General features: G+C 37.4%; 1 protein-coding gene across 4 annotated transcripts in view; it reads left to right on the top strand.

Annotated features, from left to right (window-relative positions):
* The window catches only part of LRRFIP2 (LRR binding FLII interacting protein 2), a 58,479-nt gene extending 37,671 nt beyond the window's left edge, over window positions 1–20,808 (top strand). For all 4 annotated transcript variants that reach the window (XM_074150601.1, XM_074150600.1, XM_074150602.1 and 1 more), the window contains 10 exons: window positions 4,476–4,646; window positions 5,276–5,368; window positions 7,529–7,621; window positions 11,512–11,613; window positions 11,858–11,990; window positions 15,690–15,739; window positions 16,807–16,927; window positions 17,930–18,009; window positions 19,019–19,123; window positions 19,885–20,808. In XM_074150601.1, coding sequence (XP_074006702.1) covers window positions 4,476–4,646; window positions 5,276–5,368; window positions 7,529–7,621; window positions 11,512–11,613; window positions 11,858–11,990; window positions 15,690–15,739; window positions 16,807–16,927; window positions 17,930–18,009; window positions 19,019–19,123; window positions 19,885–19,995 — 1,059 coding nt within the window. In that variant the 3' untranslated portion in view covers window positions 19,996–20,808. The remainder of the gene's footprint in view (window positions 1–4,475; window positions 4,647–5,275; window positions 5,369–7,528; window positions 7,622–11,511; window positions 11,614–11,857; window positions 11,991–15,689; window positions 15,740–16,806; window positions 16,928–17,929; window positions 18,010–19,018; window positions 19,124–19,884) is intronic.
* The last annotated feature ends 1,535 nt before the right edge of the window (window positions 20,809–22,343 follow it).

Raw genomic sequence — 22,343 nt, 5'->3', positions numbered from 1 at the left:
GTGAGTAAATCATTGAGATATGATTTAAATGTACATGAGATAATACATGTTCATTATTTGGTTTATGTTAAAATAGTATTAAACTTCTGTATTTTTAGCAGCTGTTTTCTGGAAAGATGAGAGGTTCAATTTATATTTTTTTGGAGTTTTGTTAGCAAATAAATGGGCATTCAAAATAAGTACTATTTATTGAATGGGGAAGAAAGAAATGAGACATAGTTATGACAAAGAACTTAAGAATTAGTCTTCCAAGTTTCAGCAAATACTACATCTTACAAAGCAAAGCCAAAGTAATAATTTTGAAAGATGTGCTGAAAAAAATCTGGGCAGGCATATTGCTTGCAGGGGAAGATTAATTTTGTTTTAATACTTTGTTATTGCAAAAGATTTTTTTTTAATGCTTATTGTTTACATTCCCATTATCTTTGTCTAAATTGTAGGTTGGTTTTCAGTACTAGGTTAACGAGATTTGTCTGTATTTTGACTTGTTTAAACGAGTTTGTATACTTTTCTTGTGTAAGTTTTCGCACAATTAACAGTTTGCACTTAATTTGAAGTTTATTTTCCCTTTCCCTGTGTTGAAAGGAAACTGAATATAGCAAATGATGTGGCTTACAAATCTTTTTCAGGATATTTGTTCTGTTCTCTTTCCTGTACCTAATTGTAAACAGTTCCATGTAAAAGGAAAGAGATCTTTCCGTATTTGTCTTATATCCATATAGAGACTCAATTTAATGAGTGCTGCTTGTACTAGAGCATGTAACAGTGATGTATTTAACAGCTTCCTTGAATTTCCTTGATAAGGCAACATACTAGATGGTATAGTAAAGAGCAAATATGTAATTTGAGCTGTTCAGTGTAGCAAAAATTATTTCCTCTTTAGAAGATAAGTAATTTTGAATCTGATGGTCACATACCCAGATGAAGTAGATCTTGTTTTAGTCATATTGCATTATGAATATTAAAAGGACTTTGAAGAGCAGTAGAATATAAGATTATTAGACATAGATTGTACTAAATTTGAATAAAACATGATATTGCATCATAGTTGCAGAATGGATCTAACTCTCATACTTTTGCATGTTTGCTAGCATCTCATGACTATTGTTCTGAATCGTTACTAATGCACTATTGTTTATTATAATCCATTACAGTTACCAAAGAGCACAAGTGTGCGATAGAGAGTAAGATCTTGATCTATGCTTGGCTTACAAGATTGAATTGCATTTTACTTATACAGAATTTACTTAATACTGAATAATATGTTCCTAAGTTAATTTTCACTCCACAGACATTCTTTAAGAAACCCTTCTTTCGAAGTAGGAATGTATTGCCTTTTTGTCACCTTCCCTGATTTAGCAGTTTTGTCTTGTGTATGTTAGAATAGTTACTAGGATACTTGCTTTTGCATTTCTTTTAAGTGTTTTTTCAGTGCTTGAGAGCAATTTGTAATTACACTGCCTTCATATCTCTGTGGTTGCCCATCCCTTGTGCTGCTAAGAGTGTATTTTTTACCTGGCTATAAATCTGCTGAGTGTCAGCAGAATAAACTCTAATGTGGATAGTTCTGATTTAGTTGGGTCTTCAAATTTTTCATGTCTCAGCTTGATTTGGTTTTGTTGATTCTTTATATATTCCTTTGCCTCTAGAAAGTAATCCTTTTTCTTTTATACAGTTAACAGAGCACTCTCTTCATGCCTGCTGGGTTTAATCATCCTGTTCTAGCCAAGCAAGCGAATTTGCATAGCCTGTTGGCTTTACTGATAGAATTGTGGGTGGTATTTCTTCATAGCTTTAGATTATGTGCACAGCCTTATTATCCATTTTCATTCTAGCCTTTTCCCACTGATATTCCCATCCTTAGGCACCCCACTGCCTCATTCAAGTGTTTCAGAAATCCTTCCAAATCCATATTATTTCTCACCAAACTGGAAGATTACTGAAACTGCATGGATTTCTTGAACCATAGGGAACATGTATAATACTTTACTTGAAATTAAGGAACAGTTCCAAAGAAGCCTTAGCAATGTTTCCGTTGGGTTTTTTTGGTTTTTTTTTTTAATTGGTAGGAGACTCTTGGGCATAGCTCGGTTTCTTTCTGGGAAGCAATTCTCACTCTTCTGTCTCAAAATCAATTTATTCCCCTTCCATAACTGCAGATTTTTTTCCCCCCATTAAGTTGTCTTCCTTTAAGGCTGGAATCCTGGAGAACATGGTGTACAGTAAAGAGACTGAGACAACTGGATTTGATAAGTTTTGGGGTGTGGGTGGCAGTATCATTGCTGTTCTCAGCTGCCTGGTAGGAGGCTGTAGAAAAGACAGGGCAGACTCCTTTCAGAGGTGCAGAGTGACAGGGCAAGATGCAACAGAGAAGTTGTGTTGTAAGGGCAGAAATTTCAATTAGACCTCAAGTAAAAGACTTCTCAAGGAAGGAGTGAAATACTGGAACGGGCCGTACAGCCAAGGTCTGCAGTCTGCATCCTTGGAGATACTTAAAATGAACTGGAAGTGAGCTGCGAGCCCTGCTTAATTAGGAGATTGGACCAGATGGCATCCAGAGATCTCTGCCAGCCTAAATTACTACATGATTCCACTCACTACACTCACAGAATCAAACTGGAATTTTTTCCAAGCTGTACTTTTCATTAAATTTTGTATTTCCCTATACAAGGGCTATAGCATTCATTTTAATCCTAGTATTTTCCTTTTTCCTCTAAGCTGAATATTTTTTGAAAGTGTTTGAAAGGTTTACAACATTTGTCATGTTTACACTATCACAAAAAATGTTTCTGTGGTTTTAATTTAAAACTTAAGTACTTGAACTTCCAACTATGTTGGAACATAGGAGGTTCCACTCAAATATCAGAAAAAACTTCTTTCCGGTGAGGGTGGCAGAGCCCTGGAACAGGCTGCCCAGGGAGGGTGTGGAGTCCCCTTCTTTGGAGATTTTCAAGACCTGCCTGGATGCAGTCCTGAGTAACACGTTCTAACATGCTCTAGGTAATCCTGCTTCAGCAGGGGAGTTGGACTAGATGATCTTTATGGTCCCTTCCAACTCTAAAAATTCAGTGAAATTCAGTGAATGCATTTGCATGTATTCTTTATTTTTTCATTTTCTTCTGTCTTACCATGAATCTTCTTTGCTGTTCGCTATTTACTGCTTCCCAGATGATAATGGTACCTTATCTTTTCACTACTTATACTGTCTTGCCTCTTCTGATCTGTAGTCTATCAGGATATGTCTTAGCTTATTTTTTTCTGGGGTTTCTAAAATACTGTTTTTCTCTAGCACAAAATTCCCTAAGTTAGTGAATGGACCAGAAAGATATAAATACACCTGCGTATGAAAAATTATAAAGGTTAAAATATTTACTTTAAGGACAGCTTTCTCAAAATGGATATTTATAACATGGAATAGGGTGTAGGAGTTGGTTTTCTTCGGAAATTTAGATTGTTAACACCTCTCCTCTGATATCTTAGTCCTACTGTTCAGTTTTCCGGAAAACACAAGCCTGGTGCCCTTCCTGTGCTAGCACTGTCAGAATGCAAAGCATAAACATGGAGGTTACGCTACCTACGCCTTCAAAGAATGGAAGGGGGTTAGTAGTAGGGCACAGATCTACTTTGGAAAGGGAATGGCTTAATAGTTCTTTTTCAGTACTAAAATTAGGACTCCAATTTTAAAGTGAAACTCAATTGTTGTATTTTTAAAAGCATACATGTTGAAATCACTGCATGTTTAAAAGTGTCTGCAGTGGTGGTTGTTACAGTGTTTGAATAGTTGACATTTGTTACAGTACTGAGAAAAAAATAGAATAAAATTATTTTGGTAAACGTGAGAGAATTGCATAAGAGGGTACCTACAAGGCATATGTGCACCTTCAGGTAGAGAATCAAGCATGTGAATCTTCACATGCTTTTTTTTAAAATCTTAAGAAAGAGATAAAATGTCTGCTTAAGCAGAGAAACATCATTACTTTAAAAGTGTGTCTACCTTAAAACTTTTAATCTCAGGTACAGAGCACTACTTAAATAATGAGCAGTAAGTTAAAGCTACTATTAGAGATTTCTGTGATCTTTTTTTAGTCATTTGTCTGAGTTCTCTCAGATTTCTTGCCTCATTCTGAAGTGTTTTCTTGTGCATGCACTGAAAATACAAAAAAAGATGTGATATTACTACTTTATCCCTATGAGTTAAGTTGTGAAGGTAGCAGAGTAGAAAATGCATGTAGAATGTTATATTATAATTTTTGTACTTCTGTAATAATAACTTTTTATTGCTGTGTATGACTTAACCTGAATAATGGAAATTAAACTCTGAATTGGTATTTCTAAAGAGAACACACGAATAATAATCCAGAAACCAAAATGCTTGTGTAATTTTACTGCGTAACTGCACTCTTCAGCGTCGTGGTGGTATTTTAACATTATAACTGCATCAAAAAGACTAATGTAAGCCTTTCTACTGTTTATAGGATTCACTAGCTGAAGTTGAGGAGAAGTACAAGAAAGCTATGGTCTCCAATGCTCAACTAGACAATGAGAAAAACAACTTAGTTTACCAAGTGGATACGCTAAAGGACGTCATTGAGGAGAAAGAAGAACAGATAGCAGAGTTCTATAGGGAGAATGAAGAGAAGTCAAAGGTATTGATTTTTAAGACTTTTTTCTAATTAGAAAGAGAAAGTATAGAAGCCCAGACTACTTCGTAAGAACAGTTGAAAACCTTTTCGATTAGCAGAAAGGTTTGTCTATCTCAGTGACCAAAGGTGTTTTGAGTATTGTGTTTTGTTTTTTTTTTTTAAAACAAAACAAAACAAAAAAACCCCAACCACCTCCCCCAAAAACCCAAACCGACAAACCAAGCACCGCCCTTCCCAAAACCAAACAAACCCCAAAACATTGAGTTGAATAGGACATGCGTAGTCCCACTTTCTTGGAAAAGGAAGATCTGTGACGCAGCTCTTTCCAGCGATATTTAGATAAATTCAGTATCCAAGCTTTTCTAATTAATATTGTGCCATCTTTTATGCCATCTTTTCTCTCCATTCTAAATTTCATTAAATAAAATCTTCTGTATAGTAAATATCTGGGGAACTTATCTGAAACACTGATTCTGTGATTTTTTAGCCACTTGGTAGGTAGAATTGATCAAGTTGTTGCAGTAATTTCTAAGGTAATTTTAAGGGATATTACTAACTTTTTAAAATTTGTAGTGAAAATGAGTGTCAAATGCCAAATAAATAAAAATAAATAATGAATTTATTTAATATAGGAATTGGAAAGACAGAAACACACATGCAGTGTTCTACAGCATAAGCTGGATGAACTTAAAGAGGGCCTTCGACAGAGAGATGAATTGATAGAGGTATGTTCATATGAGAATGTGCATGATAGAACTTGTGCAAATAAATATAGTGTAAGATTTGAATGGGAACAGCCATTGTACACAAAATGAGCTTAAGTATTATCTCACATTTCTAAGAAAGAATTTGTCTTGTTTCAATGGGTAAAATTTAAGCTATCAATCTCTCTTAATTTATACAGTTGAAAATGCCTATTTAAGGCTTTCAGATATGTAAGATCCTTAATTCCTGTGAGAATCGTGGTTCTCTTGTGAATGTTACTTGTATCTTTCCTTCCTTGTGAGGGCAGAACTAATGTTTGAATGGCCAAAATCCTTTAGGATAGCCAGAAGTTCTCGTGCATGAGTAATATTATTCTTTGCCTTTCCCAAAAATTTCCTTTTCAGTTATTTCAGATTTTTGTGAGCATCAGCTTCTGAAGTTTGCAGTAGTGAATGTTTGTTTGCTTCCCAGTCAAGCATAAATACAGGAGCACTGGTCAGCATGTTACTGGGTCATAACCATGTTGCTGGGAATGTGGTGTGTTACTGTCTTTTCTCCTCTTCCCCCTCTGCTTTTCCTCTCTCCCCCCTTTGATTTGTTTCCAGAAGAAATGTGTCTTAAAATCCCAGAGCTATTATCAGTCTTAATTTTAAAGTGGTCCACAAAGATACATATTGTCAACAATATGTGGGTGTCTGCTTCCCATTGATTTTGGTTCTAGTACTGTAAGTTGTAGTTCAGTTAGTACGTCATTATCCCACTGCCTTCTGGTTTCAGTAAAAATTTATGATCTTAAGTGTACAGGCCAAAGTTTCCACTACCTGATTTTTCAAAAGCTCTATAATACTGCATTTCATTGATCGATTTCTTTCCTCATTAAGTTCTTGTACTCTCCTGGCAGTAGTACAGGAACTCCAATAGAACTTTGAGAAGTCCCAGATCTGTTATGGTTACTAAGAAAATAATATGCCTTATGAACTGGAGTTGATATGACTTACTAGCAGAAGAAAAGGAGTAAAATTAGCTTAAGAAGCAGCATTTTGCAGATTATTGCTGACAATCAAAAAGTTGGCAAATTCTGGTTGTAGCTCTCACTTGCTCTGAAGGAAAAAAACTTTGACTTCACTATGAAGGAAAAAACTGCTTCATACTTTCTTCTTTGGTGGTGGTTGTTTGGGTTTTTTAAAAAGTATGTGAATCAAGAACATATAATAGATTTTTCTGGGATGGTTGTTTTGGTAGAATGTAGCATATGTGTGTTGAATATTCACCAAATGTGTACAGTCTCTTCAAAGCTACACTTTGTCCCAGATTTACCATTTATTTTAGTAACTTCTTCAGCTATTAACACTAACAGCTAGTTTAGCTGAAGCCATTTAGTTTTTTGCAGAAAGACATTGTCTTCTATTCGCAGATGTAAAATCAAGGTCACAGAATCACAGAATTTTCTTGGTTGGAAGGGACCTTTGAGATCGAGTCCAACCAACAAAAAAAAAAAAAAAACCCAACACCAAAACTAATTAGGATTTCACTCATTAGGAAGGCAAAAAACTATCTCTAGCCCTAAAAATTCTTGTGTCGTCATTATCACACATAATTATATGAGCATAGCAAAGAATTTTAGTTACATTTGCAGGACAAACAGCAAAATGGAGTGTTAGATAAAAAAATAGGACCACACTTGATATGTATTAATATAGTATCAGAAAGCAGTCAGCGGCCATATATCACTTCCTGGATTCTTGATTCAAACTTCCTTTCTTATACTTTCAAGAAGGCTTTTCCTTTTGTAAAATATTAATAAAACCACTTCTTAACATAAGTGTTCACTTCCAAACAGGGCTTGAAAGTATCTGGAAATCAAGGTAATTATTTTCATAAAGAAAGGATGCTGTCCCCAGTCTGCAATGGGAACTATTACTAAGGAAAAGTAACTCTAGTTGCAGTAAACCTTCCCATCAATATTAAGGGATTGAATAAAATTAATTACCATTCTCTTGCATAAATTCATAAAGGAAAAATTATATTCCATTTAGTAGCACCCTTTTGCTTTAACTTCATGCTCATAAACTCTTTGGTTGACTTTTACTATTTAATTTCCTTTTTCTATTTGGATGTGGGTTTTTTTCATTTCCTTACTTCTGTTTCCTCTTATTTTTCCCTCATCCTATTTACTACAGGAGAATCAGCGCATGCAGCAGAATATAGACTCCATAACCAAAGAGGTGTTTGATCTCCAGGAGACAATTAATTGGAAAGATAAAAAAATAGGGGTATGAAACAAATATGGGGGGGAAAGGTATTTTTTATTTTAGTAGTAGATGGATGCTCCCCAAGGAATGCTGTGTACTCCAAAGAAATGAAGGCCACTCCCAATTTAAATATTTAAAATGTTTTGCAGTTTTCTCTTCTTTAGAAAATAAGTTCCACTTCATCTTTACTTGTGTAATGATGAATAATACTAATTAAATCTATCAGATAATAAACTGTTATGCATACAATTCTATAATTTTTTACAAAGTGTTTTTTACCTGTAATCAGAGCTTGAAAAAGCCATTACTTCCTTATTCTTAACAGGTAAAAAAAATTGCTTGGGTCTGTATATTGATCCGTAGTGACAGTATAATTTTATAGAGAGTTTAAATTATTTTTAAAGCTTTTAATTTCTTTAAAGGCAAATAAAATTTTCAAAACTTGAACAGTTTAAACCTTTTTCGACATTTGGCTCCTGCCTCTGTCCTCATCTTAATTTGCATAACAATTAGTGGATTTTTAAATGGTCTGCTTTCCACTACCTGGGATAAGAGGCAAAATACCCCAAATAATAGAAAACGTAGGGAACTGCAGGAGCTAAGGCGCAAAATGTAGAGAAGCCTTAGTGAATATTTGTAGGTCATGCTTGCATATGGCATACCTACCGCTAAAAAAATACAATCTTGAATTAACTTCTGCAGCCACACTTGAACATTCCTGTATTGCACTTCTCATCCTTCTAGGGCTGCTTAGCTTGGATGCAACACTGAACCAAGGGGATTTCGTGACACCTCAAACAAAATAACAGAAGTTACCAACTCTTGGGATTGAAACAGTGGTTGCGTGGGAGCTCTTGAGGAGTGTCTGTAGGGCTTCCGCATAGGAAGGAAAGTGGCGGAGGAAGAACTGAGTTGATGTGCACTACGCAGCTAGCATAGGTCAGGCAGCGTTTGTCAGCTTTGCCTCTGGGCAGCACAGAAATGGTCAAACTGTCTCAGAGTCAGCCTGACACTTGGCCATAACTACGTGGCTCTGAACCTGTGGCTGTTCTGGGCCGCAAGTAGATTGCTGGGTGGTGGGAGTGAATTAGCTGGATAGCCTTTAGAAGGGGATTGTCTGCCTTTTAGTAACTCTAGACATTTCTCTCTGACTAAATGAATTTTACACCAGTATTGACATATGCAGATTTCTTTGAAAATTGTTGCATTTGCTGGAGTTCAAGTGACTTTGAAAAGTTATCTTTTAACCAGTGGTGCCCAGTTAAAAAAAGCCCTGCTATCCTGCCTTTATTCAGTCCATATTTATTTCATGTTTCAGTACTTCAATCCATATTGCAATCCTATCTTCCATCATAAAATAATATTTCAACATTCTTAAGTTTTCTTCTAAACATTATTCTGAAAGATTTTTTTATCTCTAATTAACTGTGTTCTTTTCATACTTAGTCTTCACATTTTGTGTACTGGACTGTCCTGGTTTGTGCAATTTTTTTTGTGCAAGCACTTTTTTTCTTTTTTGAATGCATTGCTAGAGTTAATACAGAGCGTATCATCTATCCAATGTTCAAAAAACTGGCTACCAGCCAAACTGACAAGAAAGATATTTTTTTTCCTTTAGCCAAAATTTTCCTGCCAATTTCTGTGTTTTTGTAAACACCATAACTGGATTTTTCCTAGTTTTTATTGTTATACCATCTTGGAGTTGAAATTTCTTAGTCCTTAAAATGTAAAAATGCTGCTGTCTTTTCTTTCTCACTTCCGTTATCTAAAAATATCTACATATTTTTCTTAGCTCAGTTTTCGAGTCTTTCTCCTCAATACTGAGTAATTTTGCTAATTTTTACTCTATTCCAGCTTCAGCAGTCTCTGAGAAGCTTCACAACGGAGTAGTTGATAACTAGAATTGTAACCTAGTTTTGCAATGTATGCAAGACCCGTGCTGCCTCAGAGGAAGAAAGGGAGGCAAGCAGAACTTGAGATAGCATGAGTCTCTTTTACACCTGCCTTCTTATATTGTCCTGTCTCTACAAAGTGATTGAAATTTGCAGTTGTATTTGGTCTTAAATTAGATCAATTTGAGGACACTGAACTATAACTTCCAGGTTATATTCCTGAAATATACAGCTGTTTGCTTTTTAGTGACTCCAGATTGTACATGCTTTGCAATTTGAAATTAGCAATGGCATGTCTGAGTTTTGTATAGATTTTGTTAAGATTTTTGGAATATTTAGAAAATGGAATCCCAGACAAGTCTGCTTTCTGCCACGTGATCAGACTGTAGCGATACTAGTATGTTCAAACATGCCTGCAGAGCTTGGTTGTCCTGATTTTATTTTTATTCCCTCCTGCCGCTCAATAGAAGAATTGCAGGAGTAGATTTAGTACAAAATCCATGTCATGTATCATAACCCCATAGCATACCAACACTAGCAGTTTTACTAAAGTTTTTCAGCATTGAATAATGATTACTAGTCTCTCTACAGGTAGAAATACATGGTTATATCAGTTTCACTTCCTTCCCTGTCAGAATTTTTTTTTTTATTTCCAGCACTTGTGCATAGGAAGGAAGGGTAGAAAGGATGTTTTGGGAAGGTCAGCAGCATCTTGGGGCACTGCCAGGCACACAGAGGATCAGTGTCTGCAGTGTGAGTCTGGGCCTTTGTGTCCATTCTCTCAAGTGAGTGAACTTGCTTCCCTCTCCATCTCTGCTGCTGTTCTTCAAAAATAGAAAAGGTGCACATTATCTTTAAGTGGAACACACAATGATGTAATGATTAATATTCTTCACACTGTTTTATAACATAGTTACAGAGATCTAGTATATGTTAGGCAACAAAAGGACATTTTATGAATTCTTAAACTACGATGAGACGACTAATGCTTTCACACATGTTGAATTACCTGTATTTTAAATGTTAAATTTACATACTAATCAAGTGCAACAGCATTTAAATTTCTCTGTTGAAATTAAGGGTCATGAATTAAAACATTGCTCTAGTATACAGATTATCAATAATTATTAAAATTTGGCATACTGCAATTGTGATGTGGAGCAATTGCAATACAAAGGTATACACCTTCATTTCTTTCTTCGTATCAGTCCATTCCTAAACATGCATGCATGACACTGGGTTTAGTTGGATAATTTTCTTGGCAAAATACGTGTACACTTTAGCAGTTGCTGTATGGTCAGGATTATTTGTAATGCATGCAGTATTGAATTTGAGTCGAATACTGGGATGCTGCCCAGTCAAGAGACAATGTCCGGTTAACTGACAGGTAACACAGCTCCAGCATAGGTAGGCAAACCCATCTACATCCATATTACACTTGTAGCTGCAATTCTTTCTTGTGATAAAATAGTGCTGCTTGTGTTTCCTGCCTTTTTTTTTTTATCCTCTAAAACTGCTTTGGTTTTAGTAAAGGGTGGTTGTAATATTTAAGCAAGTAGTAAATAAACTAGTATTTGTAAGTGGATGACAGGCTTATATATCCAACGTCTTTTATGAAGTAAGATTTCTATTTCTATACCTTATAAAAGGTAGAGAAATTAGTTCAATGAATGTAATGTTTTAGGGTCTTTGCCAACTGAGTTCCAGCAATTTTTATTTCTGGCCACAGAGTGCCTGTATGAAAACCTACCTAAAAATAAAAAAAATTAAAAATTTTTTTACTAAAAATTCTAGTATAGAATCTACTGACACTCGCTTGGGAAAAAATTATGTCATGACAAGTATGCAGCAATTAGGCTAGATATGTGACTTGTAAAAGGTAGTTATCAGAGATGTATGTTTTTATACCCCTTTTAATTACTTTCATTGAGCGCTCTGTATTTATTTGTAGAAAATCTCTCTGCTGTCATATGCTTTTTCTCTGTGCCATTCTTTTTCTTGCTATCTGCCTGAACCCAGGCCCTAGAAAGACACAAAGATTACTTTGACTGCATTAAGAATGAGCGAGATGAGCTCAGAGAGGAGTTGGCTGACCTGAAGGAAACAATGAAGAGAGGAGAGGTATGTTGGTAATAGTTACTTTACAGTAACAGAAATCCAGGAACAGGGCATGAAATCAAGGTCAATGAAAAAGAGGTAGAATGGTTACTATTCTTCTGCAATCTCAAAACCTGACCTTAGGATAGGAGAAATGGCATATTTTGTTGTAACTGTTTTGATCAACTTGAAAAGATCTTTTTAAAAACTTTTCTGTCCAATTATATTTTAGCATGTATGAGTAGGTTTTTTCCTTTTCTATTTTTAGAAACATGGATTAGTTATAATTCCAGATGGCACACCAAATGGTGATGTAAACCATGAATCGGTGGTTGGTGCAGTAACGGTTGTATCGCAGGAAGCTGCTCAAGTCTTGGAATCTGCAGGAGAAGGACCACTAGGTAAAAAATATCCTGACATACTTTATAGTGTGTTTGAAGTCTTTGTTTCCCTCCTGTTCACAGTGGGTTGTGATTTACAGCCACAAAAAGATACCTGTGATGCTTCTGGAATAAATGTTTACACAACTTTCAATACTGATTTTTAAATTATTTTTTTTTATGCTGAATAAAAAGACAGATACATCTTTTGAGTAAAAAAATAAATGTGTATGCTTGGATGTTTGTAACTGATTAGGTCTCTTGGTCTAATTTCTGTTTTATTCTTTTCAGAAAATGCCTTGCCTAAAAGTATAGGTTTCAGTTGTGTTTCATGAAAAAAAATTTTTGAAAGTATGTATAATCAGTGAAAGAACTTCTGTTATAGAAAGCAATGCATTGTATATTCTTTTCCCTTCCTTGATATACTTCTGCATTTAGTAGTCTAAAGCAAGTGCAGTCTTTGATCACATTAGAGAGAAAAAAAAAAAAATTTAAAGACATTCAAAGGAATGGCACAGACAACAGAAAGACACAGGTTTTACTTGCTTTTATCCTTAAGTTGAACAGAGTAAAACTCTGTTAGTTAACACGTAAAGAAATATCTCTATGCATATGTCCCTCCAACCACCCCAATATCTGTTGGAGGGACAACACAGCGGGGCACAAGAAATCCAGGAAGTTCTTGGAATGTGTCGATGATAACTTTCTTCTTCACATGGTAGAGGAGCCAAGGAGGAAAGGAGCCATGCTGTTCCTTGTCCGTACCAACAAGAAGGGGCTGGTGGGGAATGTCAGGCTCAAGGGTAGCCCTGGCTGCAGTGATCACGAAATGGTAGAATTCAAGATCCTCAGGGCAGCAAGGAGGGTGTGCAGCAATCTCACTACCCTGAACTTCAGGAGAACAGACTTTGGCCTCTTGAGGGACCTGCTTGGCAGGGTAACATGGGAAAAAGTACTGGAGGGGAGAGGGGCCCAAGACAGCTGGTTGGTATTCAAGGATCACCTCCTCCAAGCTCAGGAGCGGTGCATCCCAAGAAAGAAGTAGTCAGGCAAAAAAGCCAGGAGGCCTGCATGGATCAACAAGGAGCTCCTTGACAAACTGAAAAGCAAAAAAGCGGCCTGCAAACGGTGGAAGCAAGGATGGGTAGGCTGGGTGGAATATAGAGAGTCCAAGTGGCCAGGAACCAGCTCAGGCAAGCTGAAGCCCAGACAGAATTAAATCTGGTCAGGGACATCAAGGACAACAAGAAAAACTTCTACAGATATATCACGGATAAAGGCAAGACAAGGGAAGATGTGGGCCCTCCCGGAAGGAAAGAGGAGACCTGGTCACCCAGGATATGGAGAAGGTTGAGGTACTGAATGACATTTTCGCCTCAGTCTTCACCGGCAAGGGCTCTAACCACACCACCCAAGTTGCAGAAAGCAAAAACAGGGGCTATGAGAATGAAGAATTGCCCACTGCAGGAGAAGATTAGGTTTGAGACCATCTAAGGAACCTGAAGGTGCATGAGTCCATGGGACCTGATGAAATCCATCCACGTGTCCTGAGGGACCTGGAGGATGAAGTTCCTAGGCTGCTTTCCATTATATTTGAGAAGTCGTGGCAGTCTGGTGAAGTTCCCACTGACTGGAAAAGGGGAAACATAAGCCCCATTTCCAAAAAGGGCAAAAAGGAAGCCCTGGGGAACTACAGGCCGGTCAGTGTCACCTCTGTGCCCGGCAAGATCATGGAGCAGATCCTCCTGGAATCTCTGCTAAGGCACATGGAAAATAAGGAGGTGATTGGTGACAGCCAACACGGCTTCACCAAGGGCAAATCATGCCTGACAAATTTGGTGGCCTTTTACGATGTTGCCACAGCCTTAGTAGACAAGGGCAGAGGAACAGATGTCATCTCCCTGAACTTATGCAAAGCGTTCGACACTGTCCCGCATGACATCCTGGTCTCAAAACTGGAAAGGCATGGATTTGGTGGATGGACCACTCAGTGGATCAGGAACTGGCTGAATGGCCGCACTCAAAGGGTTGTGGTCAATGGCTCAATGTCCAAGTGGAAGCCAGTGACGAGTGGTGTACCTCAGCGGTCGAGGTTCCCAGTGGACCAGTGCTGTTCAACATCTTTGTTGGAGACATGGACAGTGGGATAGAGTGCACCCTCAGCAAGTTTGCCAGTGACACCAAGCTGTGTGGCGTGGTCGACACACTGGAGGGAAGGGATGCCATCTAGAGGGACCTGGACAGGCTGGAGAGGTGGGCTTGTGCAAATTGCATGAAGTTCAACCAAGCCAACTGCAGGGTCCTGCACCTGGGATGTGGCAATCCCAGGCACAAATACAGGTTGGGTGGAGAATGGCTGGAGAGCAGCCCTGAGGAGAAGGACTTGGGGGTGTTGGTGGATGAGAAGCTCAACATGAGCTGGCAGTGCCTACTGGCAGCCCAGAAAGCCAACTGCATCCTGGGCTGCATCAAGAGAAGTGTGGCCAGCAGGTCGAGGGAGGTGATTCTGCCCCTCTACTCTGTGCTTGTGAGACCCCACCTGGAGTACTACTGTGTCCAGCTCTGGAGTCCTCAGCACGGAAGGACATGGACCTGTTGGAATGAATCCAGAGGAGGGCCACAAAAATGCTCAGAGGGCTGGAGCAACCTCTCCTATGAGGACAGGCTGAGAGAGCTGGGGTTGAGCCTGGAGAAGAGAAGGCTCCAGGGAGACCTCATAGCAGCCTTCCAGTACCTGAAGGGGGCTACAGGAGAGGTGGGGAGGGACTCTTGATCAGGGAGTGTAGTGATAGGACGAGGGGTAATGGTTTTAACCTGAAAGAGGGGAGATTTAGATCAGATACTAGGAAGAAATTCTTTACTGTGATGGTGGTGAGACACTGGAACAGGTTGACCAGGGAAGTTGTGGAAACCCAATCCCTGGAGGGGTTCAAGAGGAGGCTGGATGGGGCTTTGAGCAACCTGGTCTGGTGGGAGGTGTCCCTGCCCATGGCAGGGGGGTTGGAACTTGATGATCTTTAAGGTCCCTTCCAACTCGAACCATTCTGTGATATGCGTAGTTACATATTTTAGTTTTGATGGATATTAGAATTGATACGTGTTTCCGCTGTGGTTCCATCATAGTGAAATACAGATGTCTTTATGCTTACTTACTGTTAAAAGTTGATTTCCAAGGGAGCTGCTCTAATCTTAGCACATGTTCCTCAACAGACTCTTTTGTAGCCATTACTGATCTCCTGGTGGACTAGGGATATTGCAACTTTCCTGCGGGTTCTTTCCTGAAAACTTTTTTTGTGGTTTGAGATCACATTTGACAAAGTTTCTAAATGTATTGGGAAGAGACATATTGTTGGAGAGACAGCAATCTTTGAGACTAAGAAAAGGAAAAAAGTATGCAATCAGAAGAAAATTTTGTGGGAAATGGCTGTTGAGACAAAGCCATGTTTTAATATCAAGAAAAAATTCTCAGTTAATTTGCTTTGAAGAACTACTAAACTCAGAGGTCTTGCTTTTAAAATTGTTACAGTAATAAAGTGTAATTGAAATATTTTTCCCTTTTTTCTGCTATTAACTGAAAGCTGGTATGTTGTTATTTGTGAGATTTCAAAGTTTTATGCTCACAGTTTGAAGAGCATTTTATTTGGAAATTAACAAAACGTTATAAAAAATACGTTCTTAGTTACAGATTTCTTTGGTTTTAATTGGGTTCTTCGGTTTTAGATGTCCGACTACGAAAACTGGCTGGAGAAAAGGAGGAATTATTGTCCCAGGTAAAATAGGCTATTCTTTTCAGAAATAGACATTCGTGTATCCTCTTGCAGACTATTAACATAGTAGCAATAAACAAATGTTAAGCATCAATGGCGCTTAATCAAGTACTTAAGCACTAAAGCAAAATAAAATACTCAGTTCCTGGTAGCCAGGCAGGTAAGATCAGGTCCTCTCACTAGCGCCGTTACCAATGTGTCTTTGACTTTGGTTGGTAAAGAACCCTCATTTCACTAACTGGTGAGCTGAAATCTAACTCGCTGCTGACTCTACTGCATGTACTTAAAGCTGTTCTTTCTTTTGTCTTACACGGAAAACTAAAGTCAATAAAATGACGTTCTCATAAGCTCAGTTGACACTGTCTTCCAAATTGCTAAATGGTACTGTTTCTTTGATCATTTCAGTTACTCACCTAGAAAATTAATATTATCAAAGGAGTTGTACTTTAATAGAGTTCAGTATTGAGAAGAGAGGACTCAAGAAAAGATACAGCCATTGAACAATTATTAAGGATGCCATAGTTTTTGTGCTCCAGTTGAACACATTGAAAAATTAAAGTGGTGTTATCAACACTTGATTTTGCTGAGAATATACCTTAATTTTAGTATAGATACTTGGTTTAGAATGCCAATAAATTCTAGTATTGAATCAAGGCTATTAAAAATAAGTAAACAAATATACATATATAAAAAGTATATGCATATTTATCACCATATAATAGTAAAAATCACTGTTACTGTTAAAGTATTTGATTTATATCGTGAATTGGAGTTTTGCAAGTATAACTCCCATACCACTAAGCTGTAGGGCAATATTTTGACAAGAGATTCAAAAAAGTAGCTCTTGCTTCTTTCATAAACTCCAGCCACTGGAGTAGTAGCTGAGGAATAGAGGGGATGGGGGCTGGCTCTCCTGCCTCCCCGGCATGGCTCTGCTGCTCCCGCTTACAGAACAGTCTCAGCCACTGGCACCTCAGCAATGCTTTGACTTTTTCCCATTGAACATTTAGATACACAACTAGTGAACTCCTGGAAGTCTCCTTTTTCCCAAATGAACACTTCTTTTTCAGGTTAGAAAACTGAAGATGCAGTTGGAAGAAGAACGACAGAAATATTCTAAAAGCGATGGCATGAACCCAGATACCATAGACTTAGAGAATGGTTCGGACCTGCAGCTAATTGAAATGCAGAGTAGGTATATGGTTACTGTTCAAAAGTATATTCTTACTGGGGGGAGGAAACGGACTCTTCCAACTCCTTTTCCTACATTGCTGTGCAGTAGTAGTATTGTGAATGAATATATCCCTGAGCAGCTAGTTTAAAAATCTGCCTCTTTCAGTGTTGAATACAACATTCTGGGAAGTTATTTTTTCAGTTGATGACCTTGCCTAGAATGGGTGCCACTACTTGAATAACTTCAATTTTTAGATGATAGAATTTTGCTGAGATATTTTGTTAATACATTCTACCTGATTTTTTTTTTAATTTTGTTGAACCATTGATATAGAAACTTAAATCTAAAAGACTATTATACTCTGAAGCAAAACATAAAAAACAAAAGTTAAGGTTTAACACAATATTCAGTGTTGCTTCATAGAAGCACTAAACTACTTTCCAGTGCAAGCAAGCTATTTCTTCAGCTGAAAACTTTACTTATTTGATAGATGGTCATTTAATATGCTTGTTGCATTGAACACACACAGAGCACCGGCAATGTCAGAGCTAAAATCCAACACCAAAATAATGTGCAAAACTCCTTAGAGTTTTTCAGGCAGGTTCAAGCCTTGTGTTCCTTATTATTCACATCTTATTACAGATGTCTATGCTAAATGCTGCTGGTATTCTGTCTGTTGTGATTTGACCCATTTTGCAGTGTGTATTGCTTATTGTGTTGATCCTCTTTTTTTGAGAGATGTTTGCTGATGTAAATAGGTGTTTTAAAAGGTGTGTATCTCATTTATACATCTGAGATTTAATGCACTCTTAAAGAGACAGTATTTGTGTTCTCTAAATAACAGGAAAATTATTTCCTTTTCATACTCTTAAAAAATTTCTGAAAGAACGTTTACCGCTTTATAATCCTGGATACGGGCTTCTCAATAAAATGGTCTTTATAATGAATTTTCATTAAAAGGGAAACTGCCAGTTTAGAGAGTTGCTTTGAGTAATATATTCATATCAATTTTTGTCTAGGAGATGCCAACAGACAAATTAGTGAATACAAATTTAAGCTTTCGAAAGCTGAACAAGATATAACTACCTTGGAACAAAATGTAAGTGTGTCTGTCTTCATATTTATTGTTATCATTACACTTGCTCTACACACTTTTTTCAACAAAAGCTATGCAAACATATTTCATCATTTGATTTACTGTTTGTTCTTTATTTTGCACGGAATGGCACTGCATTTGTGTTTTTTCATATTTCCTGCAATTCAATACCTGTGCATATTGTAACCACAGGAGAAAATAGTGTGGAGTTAATGTACTAAGATGTGAATGTACAGCAGAATATAAAAAGGAACTGAAGCTACTAGTTAAAGAAAATCAGTTTATGTAGCTTAATTACTTGTAAGAAAGTTGTATAGACTGTGGAAGGTACATAGTTTACTCTCTGAAATTCAATTCAATATATATATATCTATCTATCTCACTGATTTACTCGCACTTTGTGATTGTAAGTCAGTAACATTATAGTTCAGCATCTCTGTAGATCACCTAAAAATCACATAAAGGATTATCATTTGAATCAGAGATGCACAGTTGGTCTCTGTTGCACAGCAGCAAGCTACTAGCCCATCCTATGGATTTGGGGGTAGCAGGGAATGATAATGTAACAATCCAGCAAGTGGGCTTTAACACCTGCAGATTGCAGCCAGGACTTGTCTTGAGCCCCCCTGTTACTGCCGAACTCTGTGCTTGAGCTAAAGACCTCTTACGCGATGTCTTGGTAACAGGTACAATCTCCTTTCTACTTTGCTCCTTTTCATATGGTCTCTACTTTTCAACTTTTGTTTTTAATCTCATGTGTTCTCTGATTCCTGATTATTTTTTCTTCTGCCTGCAATTTATTTTATTATTAGTTCTTTTAAACACTCTCTTCGCAATTATGACTGCTGCTAACACAGTTATACCTCCTCTTTCCAGAGGGAGAGACACTATAGATAATTCTCGGGATGCGGTGTGTTACAGTGGCTTTTCAGAAAGGAAAGAACAGCTGGTGGAAGGTGAGCTCAGGGTAGAACACCTGAGTAATTGTTCCTCTTCTTGTTTGGGTTTGCAGATCGGACGACTTGAGGGGCAGGTTGCAAGGTATAAAAGTGCAGCAGAAAATGCAGAAAAAGTAGAAGATGAACTCAAAGCTGAAAAGAGGAAGCTTCAGCGAGAGGTAATTGACTTGATTTCCTTTTCAGCTTTATGCTTTTAGTCTTGAACTGTACTGTCTTCTGCCTCCAAGCTCTGCTTTTTTTTGTAATCTTTGGTTGCAGTTTTCAAGTGCTTTTTGTGGAGGCCTCAGCGTTGCATTTGGAAGATAACTGTAGCACATAAAAGTAATACTAATTACAGTTCAATGCACTACTTGAAAGGAAAGATCTCGAGTTGTATTTTCTAATGGAAGTGATAACTTGTACTATTTCAAACTAATCTCTCCATAAAAATTACTGTGGAGTTGAATGCTCCCTATTTCAAGTGCCAGCCTGGGAAGTTTCCAGCATGCACCTCATAAGGAGCTGGGAAGAAGCTGTATTTAACTGAGCTGTTGATCATGCTTGCTTAAGAGCTACTGCATGACTAGTGTGATGTGCCTGCTACCCACGGGAACATATATCCATCAGCAGTTAACAATAGTTGAGAGGACTTTAGCTTTAAATAGCATGTTTAAATAGGAAGTTGCCGGCACCTAGATCTTTTGGAATGAGTACATGTTTCATGTTTCAATTGCTTCCCGGTTATTTTTTTTTTTTTTTAATAGTTGAGTTCCAGTTCATCAGACTCCAGTAATAAAGTGTTGTGTCTTAACTTAGGTGGCACTCTTATTAAAGCATATAGTACTTGTATTCCTGATTTAATTTCCTCTGTCAAAGCTTAACAACAGCAGAAAGTCCAAGTAAACTTAAAGTAATTGTAACTTTTGCTTTTATTTTATAGTTAAGAACAGCACTGGATAAGATAGAAGAGATGGAGATGACCAACAGCCACTTAATGAAAAGGCTGGAGAAGATGAAAGCAAATAGGACTGCACTTTTATCTCAACAGTGAAATGGAAATTGAAAATATGATGCACTGCTCCTTGAATAACTAGCCCCTGGCTTGTTTTTAAATACAGGCTTTCATTGGCACAAACTATTTGAACACTGAGCTGTTCATTGGCGTTTTAGTTTCATAATTAAATGGCATACTTCACTTTGTAACTTATGAGAGAATGAAATTTAGTTTGAATTCCCACACGAATGACAGCAATTTTTCTGTAGTGTTTGATTCTAGAGTCGGAGCTGGAGCACAATGCTGCATGCTCGACTTAACGATAGAAAATGTTTTCACAACTGTGGAATCAAGTTTACTTACGATCTCTTTTGGCTGCTTTAATAATGCTTGATGCTCAGAGACAACTGCATGAATTCAAGAAGACACTGTATTACTGTATTATAAACTAACATATATTTGCTCAAGACATCACACAGCACAAGTGCCTTTTATCTGGTGCAATTTAGACTTCGTTGTTGAAATAACCTTTGAAATCAGATGTTTTATTTTAAGATACATTTGGGTATTGACTAAACTTTATACATTTTGAAATTACTTTTTTGTAAAATATTTAAATTTTTTAAGAAGAAAAATAGAGACTGTATATAAAAATCTGCTTTTTTGCATGGACACATCTGAGTTCTAGGTAATTTTGTCAAATACTAGCCCCTGATACTCTTAGTATTAAGAGTGCAGATTTAAAATCTTCAGTTGTACACCATCAATTTATATGTCATCTGCTGCTTAAGTGTGAATTGAAATTTTAGGGTGGGAGGAAAGGGTGGGAAATGTGGCTAAGGAATTTATTAAATGGACACTTTACTGACCAAAGCCAGATGTTTTGTGTGTTCTTTTAAATACTGAGATACCAACAGGACAGAGCAAAATCTTTGCAAATAGTAAATTCTGATCTCCGTTTGTTGAAAAGTACCTTTTGGGCTTTGAAATAGTGAGTCTGAATGGTTTCTTTCCGATTCCTTATCCTGATGTGCTACTCTTTGACAGTACTGCCATGGAGGAGCGGGGCAGTACAAGGAAGAAGGTGCTTTCTGGAACAGTGTGGGTTTTGTCTGTATCCTATTCTCTGTGGACAGTGAATGCTGTTAAGAGTTTCCACTCTTTCAAGCTTGGCACATCACAAGTGGGTCATGAGCGGCACCTGCAGTCGCAATTCTGAAGTATCTGAAGAGGCACTGCCCCTGTGGTGGACTTTGCTTGAGGCTAGCAGGAGCCCAACATTTGATCTGAGAGGAATCATTCTTTTGGACTCATATCAGGTGCTTTCCTGTTGTTAATTGCTATCCTTCACGAGGATTTCTCAAAGCAAGGCAGGTTTCAGGACCTTTGCAATCCAGAAGGTTAGTACTTCTGCTTGTACCAGAGCTGCTTTCCAAAGAATAGCCATCTTGGCAGTGCAAAGCTGAAGCCTTCTGTCTCTCTTGGTTTGGATGCCTCTTGGAAAAGGAAATGCTTTCCCTATTAAGAAATCTCCTTGTAAGTAGCAGATCCCCCCTAGGCCTACTTATTTAATAGGAGACACCCCATTGTGCCATGAGATGTCCAGCTCCAATATTAAACCATGACAGTCAGATAAGGAGTTATTAACTCAGTTACCAGCCTACTGCAAAACTTTTTCTGGAGCACAGGTAAAGCATGAGTACATCCTTTATTTTCAGTAGTTGTTTAAAAAGTTACTTGTTACAGAGTTCTGTTAGCATAGCCATTTTAGTTGTAGAGCTTCCCCAATTCTTGTTACCAGAAAACCAAAACAAATTCAACAAAATACCTGGAACATGAGATTCCCAAGATCTAGACTAACCGAATCAAATACTGGATTATGTGATCCAGTATGACTCTTAAGTCAACTGAAAGAGCTAAGACGGAACAGCCCGAGGAAAAATGAATTGCAAACCTTTTACCTTTTTCCAAAACAACTCTTAGCAGAAGAAAGAATCATGTTTCACCAGATTCCGGTGAACTCTTTTCAGATAAGTGGGACAGATCCAAATAAAAATGAAAAGCAAAAGCAGTAAATAAAACGAACATGATGATCAAGCATGTCCCATTATTAAGTCTTTCCTTATAAAACTACTTGAGAATCATGCAACTCAACAAAATTTTTGCAATGACCATATCTGTCATTTGTTTGAAAATAACAGGGTGGCTTTTGTTTGTCAAGCTGTGATTTTACAGTGCTATTAGTTATAATGGAAGTTAATACTGCAAACTACATAGAATGTATAAGAGGTCTAATAACAGGGTACGTTAAGGTTTATAAACAGTCCTCCAGTACGGCTCATGCTGGATTCTAACTTCTAAGCACCAAGTCAATTGGGCTCTGAAGGACACATCACAAAATGTTG

The sequence above is a fragment of the Numenius arquata genome, chromosome 7 (genome assembly GCF_964106895.1).
Source record: "Numenius arquata chromosome 7, bNumArq3.hap1.1, whole genome shotgun sequence".
Classification (NCBI taxonomy): domain Eukaryota; kingdom Metazoa; phylum Chordata; class Aves; order Charadriiformes; family Scolopacidae; genus Numenius; species Numenius arquata.
The sequence above is the reverse complement of the archived record's forward strand: the minus strand, read 5'-3'. Positions and strand labels throughout refer to the sequence as shown.